This window comes from Vipera ursinii, assembly GCF_947247035.1.
Source record: "Vipera ursinii genome assembly, chromosome: 1".
Lineage (NCBI taxonomy): Eukaryota > Metazoa > Chordata > Lepidosauria > Squamata > Viperidae > Vipera > Vipera ursinii.
Genome location: NC_139512.1, coordinates 40,043,322 through 40,058,070, shown reverse-complemented (window position 1 = coordinate 40,058,070; position 14,749 = coordinate 40,043,322). Strand labels below are relative to the sequence as shown.

The 14,749-nt window shown below is 35.3% G+C and overlaps 1 protein-coding gene and 1 long non-coding RNA gene across 6 annotated transcripts in view; one reads left to right on the top strand and one right to left on the bottom strand.

The window, feature by feature from the left end:
- Positions 1-14,749, top strand: part of LOC310650755 — an 852,012-nt gene that overhangs the window by 743,495 nt on the left and 93,768 nt on the right. The gene's annotated exons all lie outside the window — the stretch shown is intronic.
- The window catches only part of DICER1 (dicer 1, ribonuclease III), a 62,979-nt gene that overhangs the window by 15,914 nt on the left and 32,316 nt on the right, over positions 1-14,749 (bottom strand). For all 5 annotated transcript variants that reach the window (XM_083352124.1, XM_083352127.1, XM_083352125.1 and 2 more), the window contains 9 exons: positions 11,286-11,418; positions 9,796-9,871; positions 7,925-8,064; positions 4,793-4,972; positions 2,941-3,154; positions 2,320-2,473; positions 1,163-1,345; positions 340-445; positions 64-239 (listed from right to left, as the gene is read on the bottom strand). In XM_083352124.1, the coding sequence (XP_083208250.1) occupies positions 64-239; positions 340-445; positions 1,163-1,345; positions 2,320-2,473; positions 2,941-3,154; positions 4,793-4,972; positions 7,925-8,064; positions 9,796-9,871; positions 11,286-11,418 (1,362 nt within the window). The remainder of the gene's footprint in view (positions 1-63; positions 240-339; positions 446-1,162; positions 1,346-2,319; positions 2,474-2,940; positions 3,155-4,792; positions 4,973-7,924; positions 8,065-9,795; positions 9,872-11,285; positions 11,419-14,749) is intronic.

The following is a 14,749-nucleotide window of genomic DNA, read 5'->3' as shown; positions in this document are numbered from 1 at the left end:
TGTTAAATTGGCCTAACTCCAGACTGGTATTCCTACATAGTTAAACTATAATATATTTAATACCTGAAATCTATAGGAAGTGACTTAACTCCTACACCAGCATCAATAGCTGTTTGAGATCTGAGTTCCTCGGCTGTCAAAAGGCAGTGAAGACGATAAAGGATACTAGGGAGACAAACTGCTTTTCTCCACAGTGATGCTGGAATAGGATGTATAGCACAGAGTTCAGGAACTAGGATCTTTAATAGAAAACAAGACAAAACTTCATTTTAAAATCTTACAAATTTTAGAGTAGCAAGATGCTATTGAGCCCTTTAAAATAGAAAATATACTAATTACCTGCTTATTTTGCAGACTTTCCCACTTGGCTTTCCGTTTCTCTGCACTGCTTAATGGAAGAGCTTTCCCCTTCTGATTCAAATGCCGAGGCGTCAAAAGATTAAGTCTAGAACAAAATGAACAGGCATCTTTAAAAGGCTTACTATAATAATTCAAATTCCATTTTGAAGGATGGAAATAAGAAAAAAAAGTTTTAAGATTTAGTAGTAGGGATGTGATTTGTCCCTTATAGACGTTTTTGCTTCTTTTGAAATTTGTTCATGTTTATCATAAGCTAAAAAAATCTAGCCATATAATTGATTAATTCTTTGTTTTTCTGAGATGAGAAAAAGTAAACAGAAGAACCATCTTATTTAGGTAGGGAAACCTAACTGCAGCCTCCTTTGATTTTACCCAGATTTAATTTAAATTTAATATTTTCTGCTTATTGTGCTCCCCAAAAAAGACAGTATAAACATGTTTCTGTTTAGAAACTATGAAGAAGGGGAGAACAGCCCCTCCCCAATAAACTTTCTGTTTTTAATCTTCTCTGATAGGTTTAAGAACAACCTATAATTGTTCCATGATGTAGATAAAAGCCCTTTTGGTGAAGGAATGTCTCTTTTTCTCTCTTCACTTATAGAGCAGATCTGAAAAATCTGCATTGGTCCAGCATTGTCTCCTGAACACATTCTTTTTTTTTTAAAGTAACATTAAATGCACTAAATAACTAAATGTAACTAAATAAATGTGTCTAAAATCACCATACATATGGAAACTTGATGCCATATGTTTATAAATCACCACAATGAAAAAATATGTAAATTCTGATGGCTGACTTTACCTTGAAGAAGTGTGGTCCACATCCAGCAATGGCTGGTTGAGATTGGTCAGGTCAAGGTTGTACTTTGTTTTATAATATTCAGCAAATGTTTCGTATTCTGGTGAAGGAAATTTGCTCAGTGGTGTAAGATCTGTGTACACATCAGCAACATAGAATCGATGAGGCTGGTCAAAATTTCGATACCTGGATAGAAACAGATATTTAGATGCCAATATCAAACACTGTGCCAAATAAATTTTCTACCATTTCCAGATGTTGGATTTAACTACAAACCAGTCTAAAATATAATTTAATTCTATTTTCAAAATAATTACTGATCAAAATCAATGAGCTACATATCCCAGTAAGATTTTCCACAAGATGCTGATACTCCAGATATCACAAATCCCCTTCCTTTCAATAGGTAAATATATTCTTTAGAACAAAATTAACTGAACGCTTATTTTGAACTTGGCTATTGCATCTTTACTGAAATGAGGAGGAAAATTTTCCAAGGAAAAGCATTCTATGTTTAAGCAGGTAAATGTAAAACAATACATTTTATTACTATTCCATTTTTAATTCATAAATTCCATAGTTTTTACGTTATGCTTAAAATATTTCATTTTATTATATTTGTTTCCATTAGTTTCATATCTATATTAACACAGCTGTAAAAAATCTCATTGCTGTGTCAAAAATACTGAAGAATATTTTGTATTTATCTGTGATCAAATTTCTTTTCCCTTTTAGTGATGCCACTTCCTGTATTAGGAAGCCTAATGGGTAGCTGTATCCAAAGTATTTTTATTTTCAATTGTCTCAAGTTTGAAATGTTCTCATCTTAAAACAACTCTCTTCTGAGTTTGAAACAAGATACAGTATTTCCATTTTAAGCATGAATTAGTTTAGTTTGAAACATTTTACATATCACTCCTGATGGGCACTTCTTCACACTATTAGGATCAACAAAAGTGTTTTAATGCTCTATTACTTGGGATAGAGCTTTTTTTCTACTTTGACATTTAATCTTTTCAAGAAATATAGAATCCAACTCCTTTAAGTCAGACTTGATCACTATAGGATATTCTAATGTTTGCATTAAACTGTTAAAAACTGAAAAAATACTACTTTTAAATATATCTAGATGTTTGTTTCAATTTTCAAAAAATACTCACCTTGGAATGATAACTGCATCCTGATAATCCTCTAATTTAAAAATGAATGGTGTTTCTTTTGTATATTGTGTACTGGGAATGCCAGTACGAGCTTCCGATTTCTCAATATTTTCCATAAATTTAAAATCAATGTCCAAAGTGCTGGAGCCATCAACTTAAAAGCAAAAAAAAAATATTTAAATTTCAAAACAAAAAATATTTTCAGATTCTTACACATATTTTTAAATGGTAGATAACTCCCAAGAGCTTTTGTCAAAATCAATTTCATAATATTACAGGGCTTTTGGTGGTAATCAATATTTCAGAAGAACAGAAGACAACCTGAAATACTGTTCTAAGGACTAATGTTTATATACTATAGTACTTCTCAAACTTCTGCTTTTACAACTAATATTCAAAATCTGATAACTAAAAGACACAACCCCTTTATTTGTTAAATTTTTATGGCTGTGTTGCAAATCAGTTTTATTTTCTGCAAAATGCTTGTTGAAGGGTGTTAATGTGAAGGATATTAAATAATTCCTGTACACGTGGGAAGAATTTGTGCATACAAATGGCCACTTAAACACGCCATCAACTGTATGTAACTTTAATTAATAAACAAAACAGCACTCTTCTCACCAACATTAAGAGGTAGAACACAATAGGCTGAATCAGCATCAGTGGGTCTGAATTCTAGTGCAGGTTTTTCAAGTCGAAGAATGTGAGAGAATATATATTGGTGAAGTCGTGTGATTAACTCAAGCATTTGTAACGACAAAGTGAAACTTGATTTTTTTAACTCAATAGATATAGTCACTTCTCCTGAGCGGGTATATACAGGAAAATGAGGAATCTAGATAAACAAACAAACCAACCAAAGTAAATATAATATGGTTACAAGAAAGCATTTGTGGCCCTTGTTAATAACCAATCTACATCTAATATTCAAACTAGCATAAAGGTGTGTGTATTTTTTTAGACATTCAATTCTAGATTGCAAACACACAAGGAAACCCACGTTAATGTCAGGTTAAAACAGAAAACTATCAGAAAAATGTAATAGATTCATCCAAAAACTACAAATGGTAGCCACACAGGAGCTAATATTATAATTCAAATATTTATGCAAATACAAGTTCATTTGAGTTTTTATACAGTTTTCTTGTAAGAATATATATCACAATTTCTTAAATACTATCCTTACATTGTTGCTTTTCTTGTGCAATGTTACTATTTATAAGATGCTATCTTAGAAAGACACTTGTTGATGCAAACCAGAATTAAGGAGAATATTCTGGGAGGGAATATAAAGACAACTATGTAAAAACCAAAGAAACCATCAATTTTATAATCATAGGTGCCCAAATAAACTAAGGGTTGAAAGCATGCTAAAAAAAGTATTGCTTTTTCAGTATTCAGTATTATTTCAGTAGGGACGCAGTGGCTCAGTGGGTTAGGATGCTGAGCTTGTGGATCAGAAGGTCGGCAGTTTGGCGGGTGGAATCCCGAGTGCCGCGTAACAGAGTGAGCGCCTGTTACTCATCCCAGCTTCTGCCAACCTAGCAGTTCAAAAACACGTAAAAATGCAAGTAGAAAAATAGGGACCACTACGGTGGGAAGGTAACAGAGTTCCGTGCGCCTTTGGCATCCAGTCATGCCGGCCACATGACCACGGAGACGTCCTCGGAGAAGCACTGGCTCTTCGGATTTGAAACGGAGATGAGCACCGGCCCCTAGAATCGGAAAGGACTAGCACGCATGTGCGGGGGAACCTTTACCTTTACTATTATTTCAGTATTGCTGAAATAAAAGAAATGCTGGTGTCACATAAACCTCCTCAGCAAGAGAACACCCTATTATAGTTTAATGAGAATGTTCGCCACCAATCTTGTCACCCCATTTTTTTTATCAGCTGTAGTTTCTGAACGGTGTCCAAAGTTATACCCATACTTAAGAAATATGCTTGCTTTGGAAAATATGCAGGAATAAGAAAGAACATAATGCTGTCATACATTTTGTGGCTCAAAATATTAATCTGGATTTAGTTTAATTTATGTATATGCATTCTGCAATAGAAGGCGTTGCTTAATAATATGTATCAATTATAGAAAAATAAGAAAGCATATGATTTAGAAAGCCTGTCACAATATAAAAGCATTTTCTTCCTATGAGCAACTTCTTTTACAAGAGGAAATGTGTATAACTGTATTCTCTATTTCACAAGATTCCCATATAAATGGCATCACTCAAAAATAGTGATGAAAAAGAAACAAGCAGCTGAGCTACTGATCTGGATCATTTTATTATTACAGTATTTCAAACATTGAAAAACATAAATACCAGTCCTTTTTAAACAGTTAATTAAGTAACTCTGACAAGGTAAGTAAGAATGTTCCATAAATATGGAGTTCTACTGTAATACACTGGCTTGAACACCTAGAAGCAAATTTTTTAAAGAGAGAAACGCATGTACTTGTGTGCATTTAATTACCTGAGGTATAGGTTTGGCTGTCAGTATTCCAAAACATCTTGTAGTATCTTCAGGAGGATATAGCTTTCGTCTTCTAAAGTTGAGCTCATCAGGTAGAGGAGTAGTTAAGACCATACCAATTACATAAAGGTAACAGGGTTGATCAGGTTTGGGATAACTGTCCCTCAAACATTCTGGAATCTATAGACAATAGTGTAACAAGCATGTTTTTTAAAATAAAAATTATCCTTAGCCATGCATAGAAACAAGGAGGTTTAAAATAAATAATTATAAAAGATAATAAATTATCTTTGCGGACATGTGTATGTATGTATGTGTGTGTGTGTGTGTGTGTGTATATATATATATTCCCGTGTAGGATTGAGGGTGTCTTGGTGACATTTCGACGAGGTCCCACTCGTCATCTTCAGGCTGGTGTCTTCGGTTTCATGCTTGAAACGAAACCGAAGACACCAGCCTGAAGATGACGAGTGGGACCTTGTCGAAACGTCGCCAAAACACCCTCAATCCTACAAGGGAAAAAACCCAAATACGCCAAGACCTACATACCTATACCCGTGAAAATCTACGAATACACACACACACACACACACACACACACACACACACACACGAAAGGGACGCAGTGGCTCAGTGGGTTAGGACGCTGAGCTTGTCGATCAGAAGGTCGGCAGTTTGGCGGGTCGAATCCCGAGTGCCGCGTAACAGAGTGAGCGCCTGTTACTCGTCCCAGCTTCTGCCAACCTAGAAGTTCGAAAGCACGTAAAAATGCAAGTAGAAAAATAGGGACCACTATGGTGGGAAGGTAACAGCGTTCCGTGCGCCTTTGGCGTCTAGTCATGCTGGCCACATGACCACGGAGACGTCCTCGGACAAGCGCTGGCTCTTTGGCTTTGAAACAGAGATGAGCACCAGCCCCTAGAGTTGGAACGACTAGCACACATGTGCGGGGGAACCTTTACCTTTTATACACACACACACAAACACACATACACACAAACACACTGCTCAAAAAAATAAAGGGAACACTTAAACAACACAATGTACTGTATTTAATAGTAGGATGTCTCATCTTGTGTTCCCTTTATTTTTTTGAGCAGTATATATATACACACACACACATACACACATGCATATACATATATATACACACACATATATATACATACATATATGTATATATATATACACATATATGTACAGACACACACATATACACACATACATATACATACACACATACATATACATACATACACATACATATCAGCCCAGGTTCGAATCTCAGAAGGGTATGGCTGACTGATGAAAACAAATAAGTTTGAAATGCATATCAGTCTCCCTTTAATTCTTTGTTAGCAATCTAAAATTTACACAAATATGAGCTGTCACTGTTGTGACTACTGCCTGTGGATGGCCTTCGGTTAGGCCGAAACAGGAAATAAAGATTTGTCCCATGTTTGGGGCCTAGCAAGGTAATCTAAATAGTTAACAAGCATTTAACATATACACATATATGTACACACACACACACACACACATATATATATACTGCTCAAAAAAATAAAGGGAACACAAGATAAGACATCCTTCTATTAAATACAGTACATTGTGTTTAAGTGTTCCCTTTATTTTTTTGAGCAGTATGTTTGTGTGTGTGTGTGTCTGTGTGTGTGTGTGTGTATGTATGTATATGTATATATATATATATATATATATATATATATATATATATATATATATATATATATATATATATATATGCGCTGCAGGATTAAATTACAAATTGTCAGTGATTTATTGATTTATATAACTAGCAGCTTAAAAAGTTGATGCATGGTTTCTGCATCATGAAACCATTTGAAACCAGTTTCTACCACAAAGGCAATAAATAAAACTAAAGAGCCAATTGGAATGAAGCAAGGACCTTGCAAAAGAAGCTCCAGTCTAGAAAATAATAATATTCAGTAATTTAGTGAGTCTTTGCAATGATTCTATTTAAGCTATTTTGGACAAAAAGGTAACTTTTAATTAAAATTCTTGTAATTGACAGATTCAGTCCTGGTTTCTTCAGTTCTGGCTAAGAAAGGCCTTTTGCTTGAAATCTACATTGTTGCTGTCATATTTCTGGATAGACCAAGAATCTAATATGTTACAGTATTACTGCCTCCTAATTAACAGTAGCTTCAAATTTGGCAGCGAGATTTTACAAATAAGAAATGTCATTAGCTGACTTTCCCCATTTTATTGCAACTCTTCAAAATCAAAAAAACGTATTTACTTTACTTTATGTCTCTCTTGGATTACACTGTGTTCTTTTCATTCCCCTAGAATAAAATGTGAATGTTTCCCCTGAACAGTTTATCATACTAGGGACTAGATTCAAAGGAACAAAAATTCCGACTCAAAGCTGATGTTCAGATAGCACTAGTTGGCAACTCTTAAAATATGATGTCTCTTCTTTTTGGCTTGTGAAGCTGACCTCCCAAGCTTTTTCCTAATCCTAAAACAAATGTATTTGATTTAAATTGCTACTAAGAAGTGCTATTTATTCAAATACAAATTGCTATTCTACAATTTCTCTTTAACCACATCATATCCAAAGCTGCAGCTATCATGTGACTGCAATATTGGACTTCAGTATATAGCAATGAATGATTAAACACTGATTCTGTGTCCTATTTTTCATCCAAAGACACAAAAAATAGCACAGTATTCATATTCATCAGTAGTCATGACACCAAAGATGTTTCATCTCATGCTAGAAAAAAATTAAAAAAAATTAAAATTAAAAGACACTTTATTATGTCTCCACTGTAATTTATGTATAAATGAGAAATTAAATAATGAAATGAAAATCATGTGGGTGTGAAATGGAAAAACATATCTTTTTGTGCATCCAAATTTCTTGTTTACACATTTTCTTTTGGTCTCACTTATCACATATAAGAAATCTTATTTTACTCGTTACTGTGATGCAGAAGTGCACATGCCCAGTCAATAGAAATATTTTTTTCATTATTACAAGATCCTCTGATGAGCACAAATGCTAGAGAATCAGTATACCCCTTCTATTCAACTCAGAAAAATCTTAAACATATACATACAGCAAAACCATACAACTATACTAACAGCTTTAGGGTAGCACTGCCTTCGTTTTGTAGAACCTGGCCTTCCTGGAACGCTGGTTTCTTCTTCATCATGCAAATCAAGTTCCTCCTCATATTTTACTGTTTCTTTTCCAACAGGCATCAAGTGATCATCCAGCTCACCTAAAATATAAAGAACAAATTATAAATCAAATAATTTCATAATTACAAAAAAATGCTCATCCATAACTTTTATCCAGTCTTTTATAAAATGCATGATAAAATCATGAGGGACTGTATCACTGAAGATCTAAATTTCCTCACCTGTTTTACACAAACATGGTACAATTTCAAAGTACACATAAAAGAATAAAAAATAATAATCTCTTCATTAAAATGGAGAGGATTAGTTACTGCAGCAGCAATTAAAGGAAACTGCTCGAATTTAAATTACTGAGGTTCTTTTTCAAGATTCTTACAACATCAAACGGGATATTATTCTTTACAATTCAGTATATAATGTTAAGAGTCTGAAAGCAGTCAATTTAGATTTATTTTATTCATATTTACTCTGAAACAACTCACTAAAATACTCAATGAACAACTTATCACCTATAAGCATATATAGGATTATGTCCTTTCTAATATTTGAGAATGCTGATCAGGGTGCAAAACTGAGCATTCTAGTAAGAAACCTGAGCCCCTCAAATAATTAGATATTACTAAGTTCCACAATGAGATCTTAATAACATTATCATAAACAGAAGTTGCAAGAGGAGAAGGCAATTGGGAAATGGGCAGGAACTTGACATCACAGCATTATGTTTTAACCAAGTGTTTCAGGGAAATTTTTTTTTAAAAAAAGACCTGCTAAATTCCACGGAAAGGAGAAAGTTTTAAGGATCTAGGGAAGTTTTTTTTTCATTCTGGAAGCAAAGCAGTCTATTGTTCTCTCAGAGAATTATTTATTTTTATTTTATTTTAATCCCATTTAATCTCAACCAATTACAGTGGTTGAGAATGGATTGAAATCTTTCAAAGTGATTTTGATGGAAGAAACAGAAGTCATTTAAAAAGCAACAACTTTTTAAAAGAATTGTACATCGAAGTTTACCTTCAGGCTTTATTTCAAGTATTTAACTCAGTACAATTTGTATATCGTCTGGGATGAAAGGAGAGAAGGAAGTGTTCCCCCCCCCCTCTTTCTGTCTTTTTTTGACAGCCAGTTTGGTTTAGTGGTTAAGAAACCAGGGGTGAATTCTAGTCCTGTCTTAGGCATGAAAGCTAGCAGGGTGACTTTTGAACTAATCACTCTCTCTCAGCCCATGATATCAGGCTTGGCAGACAAATCAGTCTCATATTTAATACAATTTTTGTATTGTATACGATGAAAAGAAAGAAGCAAATAATGGGAAAATTAATAAATAAATGAGGAGATACATAGCCATATAGCCAGTTAAACAATTGGTGGGAGTCAAAAGTGAATCTATATGGAAAATACAGAATTAAGCTTAATGCCAATATTGTCAGTACAGTAAATACTAAATCTTCTTGATACTGGCTACGATCAGCTGCCAGGACCAAGATGCTAAGACCAAAGAGTGCTAAGAATTCAAGTAATTCAGCATACATGATACTAGATATAACTATATACGTGGATTTCCACCAGAGAAAAATACAAACTGCAAAGGTTGGATATGAAAATGATGGTTAATAGAAAACTATAAAAGTGACTTTAAAAACCAGAGGTAAAAACTAAGACTGCCGGTTCAAAAAAACAACAACCAAAAAACAAATTTTCAGATATTTCTTTTCCTCTATAGGACCTTGTACCATTTAAAAGAAATCACAATAAATGTCAAGACAGTATCAAATGTTCATTAAATAAATATTGCTTCTAAAAGTTATACTTACCAATTTTATGCAATTTTTCACAACAAATAAGAGCGACAACTCTTTCTGCTAATCTCGCACAACTCATTGGAGGACCCTGGAAATAAAATTTGAAGGAAGTCTTTTAAAATTTCCTATCAATAATTAATAATCAAATTTATTGCTTTGTTTTTTTCATTTCATATTTTAGTTATTATTTGTTAGATTAATACCCTATCTTTCCCTCTGGAGTTCATGGTGAAATACAGAGCATTTCTTTGTTCAAGTTCCCCTACTCCATAGCAACCCTGTGCACAGGTTAGCTTAACAGGCTCAAAGTCACCCAATAAGCATGCGTGGCTGGGGCAGACTTATACCTGGATATTCACCTCAACTAGTATGCTATACTGGCTCTCTAATAACGAAGAACTGTCATGCATAAAAAATGTGTAAGTGTTGTACAAGGGACAGGTTTAAGAACATAAAATAACATTTTAAAAACCATACAGCTCTACGTAGAACAGATGTTATTTATATATTCCAAATATATCCTATACTTCAGGTTATTAGAAATGTCAAAACACATCACTATTTAGACTGAATATTTAATATGAAAGGAAAATAAATTATTTTTTCTACACTAAGACGCTTCCATATTGCTAATTAAAAATCATCAAGACTTAGCCCTAGAGCAGGGGTCAGCAACCTGAAACAGTGAAAGAGCCACTCGGAACCGGTTCCCTCACAAAAGGAAAAACTGGGAGCCGCAAAAAATGTGTGCACATGTACGTACATGCGCACATGCGCACAACAGGGTTTGACTGAAGAGTGGAGCCAAGGCAAGATATGCACCTACCCTGCATATTTGAATTGATTGGTTGAACTTTTTTAGTCCCACTTTTTTTTTGGACTGCACATGGCAGAGGACTGGGAGCCGCAGGAGATGGCTGAAAGAGCCACATGCGGCTCCGGAGCCCCGGGTTGCAGACCTGTGCCCTAGAGTTATGACTATTGCACACAGTGCTTTGTCATTCAAGCTTTAATGACTGAGTCTATAGAGGTGTCTGAGAAACTCCATATACCTCAAGCTTTAATAATTAAACCTCTTTCTTTGCAACAGTATATATTTCAATGCCTCAAATGGCCTTAATTATATCACATCTGATTGATCAACTTCCAGTTGAGACACCTGTGAATATTGTAGTCATATAAAATCCATGGACCAGCAACCTAGCATAGAGTAAACCTTTCATATAATAATAAGTTATGCACTAAGTTGCAAGCCATGCCACAGGGAAAACATTCTACACTCAAAATTTACTTAGTCTAAACCAGGAGTCCCCAACCCACTGGCCACCAGGCGGCGTTGAGTGGTTGGCCAGAACGTGTGTGCACACAGCCTCACTCATATGAGTGTCTCAATGAGCATTTGCAGCCCCACAAAACCACCCCTTCTTTCCCCCTTCCACCTGCTCCAGGCTGCCAATCCCAAAAGGTTGGGGAACTCTTGTCTAAACAAACAAAATACTTACGACTATTGATGCTCGAAGAGGAGAATTGATAGGTAGATAAAGTGTTGCATAAAATGTGTTATCAAGAAGCTCTCTAGTTTTACACTTAGGAGCCAGATGAGTAAATGGATCACTTGGTAATCTAGCACAATACCTATTTGACACATTTTTAAAAAACACACACATAAACATATCATTTTAAAAAGCAAATAACATTTTATGGCTAACATATTCACAGGTTAACAGAAATAAACAGGTAAATCAGTAGTTTGCAATTATTTCTTAGATTTCCATCCAAAGTTAAAATGGTTTGATTTAAACATACTGTACAATTCTCTCAAGCAGACTGACAATAAAGACAACAAACAGGAGAATCTTGGAATGTTTCTAAGATTGAAATGTATACCTACTGGAAACTTTTATCTGTTAATTGAGTAATATCATATTAAACCAGAAAAAATATGGTGTGTCCAATAAGGTCGGTTTTACTGAATATGCCCAGGGTCCTCCTCAACCTAATATTTTGTTTCTCATAGTTGTCAAGCAGCTGCTTCTAAGTTGCTTGGAAGCAAGAGGCAGGCATGCCCTTCTTCCAACATTTTTCCCTCTGGAATAGTACTTGGTGGCATGCTCCTCACAACTTGGATGCAACAAATTCATTATCTATAGCCCTTCACATCTCAATGAATTTACTTAATCCCTTTTTAAAAACCATCCAATTTAGAGGCCAACACATCAAGTATGAATTAATTTCAACCTGTATGATGTAATTCTGTACAGGGAGTGCAGAATTATTAGGCAAATGAGTATTTTGACCACATCATCCTCTTTATGCATGTTGTCTTACTCCAAGCTGTATAGGCTCGAAAGCCTACTACCAATTAAGCATATTAGGTGATGTGCATCTCTGTAATGAGAAGGGGTGTGGTCTAATGACATCAACACCCTGTATCAGGTGTGCATAATTATTAGGCAACTTCCTTTCCTTTGGCAAAATGGGTCAAAAGAAGGACTTGACAGGCTCAGAAAAGTCAAAAATAGTGAGATATCTTGCAGAGGGATGCAGCACTCTTAAAATTGCAAAGCTTCTGAAGCGTGACCATCGAACAATCAAGCGTTTCATTCAAAATAGTCAACAGGGTCGCAAGAAGCGTGTGGAGAAACCAAGGCGCAAAATAACTGCCCATGAACTGAGAAAAGTCAAGCGTGCAGCTGCCAAGATGCCACTTGCCACCAGTTTGGCCATATTTCAGAGCTGCAACATCACTGGAGTGCCCAAAAGCACAAGGTGTGCAATACTCAGAGACATGGCCAAGGTAAGAAAGGCTGAAAGACGACCACCACTGAACAAGACACACAAGCTGAAACGTCAAGACTGGGCCAAGAAATATCTCAAGACTGATTTTTCTAAGGTTTTATGGACTGATGAAATGAGAGTGAGTCTTGATGGGCCAGATGGATGGGCCCGTGGCTGGATTGGTAAAGGGCAGAGAGCTCCAGTCCGACTCAGACGCCAGCAAGGTGGAGGTGGAGTACTGGTTTGGGCTGGTATCATCAAAGATGAGCTTGTGGGGCCTTTTCGGGTTGAGGATGGAGTCAAGCTCAACTCCCAGTCCTACTGCCAGTTTCTGGAAGACACCTTCTTCAAGCAGTGGTACAGGAAGAAGTCTGCATCCTTCAAGAAAAACATGATTTTCATGCAGGACAATGCTCCATCACACGCGTCCAAGTACTCCACAGCGTGGCTGGCAAGAAAGGGTATAAAAGAAGGAAATCTAATGACATGGCCTCCTTGTTCACCTGATCTGAACCCCATTGAGAACCTGTGGTCCATCATCAAATGTGAGATTTACAAGGAGGGAAAACAGTACACCTCTCTGAACAGTGTCTGGGAGGCTGTGGTTGCTGCTGCACGCAATGTTGATGGTGAACAGATCAAAACACTGACAGAATCCATGGATGGCAGGCTTTTGAGTGTCCTTGCAAAGAAAGGTGGCTATATTGGTCACTGATTTGTTTTTGTTATGTTTTTGAATGACAGAAATGTATATTTGTGAATGTTGAGATGTTATATTGGTTTCACTGGTAAAAATAAATAATTGAAATGGGTATATATTTGTTTTTTGTTAAGTTGCCTAATAATTATGCACAGTAAGAGTCACCTGCACACACAGATATCCCCCTAAAATAGCTATAACTAAAAACAAACTAAAAACTACTTCCAAAAATATTCAGCTTTGATATTAATGAGTTTTTTGGGTTCATTTAGAACATGGTTGTTGTTCAATAATAAAATTAATCCTCAAAAATACAACTTGCCTAATAATTCTGCACATCCTGTATGTTTGTCCTGAATGATTGCCTTAAAATTATTTTCAATCAGCCATAGTAAATATTTTTTGTATTTTGAGAAAGGGAAGAAAAAAAATCTGTCCACTTTTCTCCATGTCATGAATTGTTTTATGAAATGCCCAACATGTACCCAATATTGTTCCCAGCTAAATAATCTAGTCTACCTTTTATAATAAAAATGTTTCTTATAGTCCTTGATTTATGAACATGCATTAATTATATTTTATTTTTTTCAATTAGTCATAAATGAACTACTCCTTTTTCATAGCTGCCATATGAAGAGCTGGCATTCTTACTGTGCTATCCACTATTATCCCAAGATTTAGCTAAGGACAATTCTGTGGAGTCCTTGGTGCTCCCTGAGCTTGGTTGTTTGCTTGCAGACATTTCATTACCCAACTAGGTAACATCATTAGTCCAGCATGGATGATGTTACCTACCAGTAATCATGTAATAAAATACCTACAAGCAAATAATCAAGATCAGAAAGAAATAAGGACCCCATATTGCAGAATTATTTATATTAAAATTACATTGGTATCTCTCTTCCATTTCACTCCCTCCCTATCCTCCAATATTAAATATATTTCAGAAAAAGTAATAATGAAACAATAAATGGATTTTGGTTGCCTTATTTCTTGTGGGACATAAAATCCTTAAGTGTGCAGTGAGGGGAAAAATATTTGATCCACTACTGATTTTGTACATTTGCCCACTGACAAAGAAATGATCAGTCTATAATTTTAATGGTAGGTTTATTTTAACAGTGAGACAGAATAACAAAAATATCCAGAAAAACTCATTTCAAAAAAGTTATAAATTGATTTACATGTTAATGAGTGAAATAAGTATTTGAGTCCTTTGCAAAACATAACTTAGTACTTGGTGGCAAAACCCTTGTTGGCAATGACAGAGGTCAAATGTTTCTTGTAGTTGGACACCAGGTTTGCACACATCTCAGGAGAGATTTTGTCCCACTCCTCTTTGCAGATCCTCTCCAAGTCATTAAGGTTTTGAGGCTTATGTTTGGCTGCTCGAACCTTCAGCTCCCTTCACAGATTTTCTATAGGATTAAGGTCTGGAGACTGGCTAGTCCATTCCAGGACCTTAATGTGCTTCTTCTTGAGTCACTC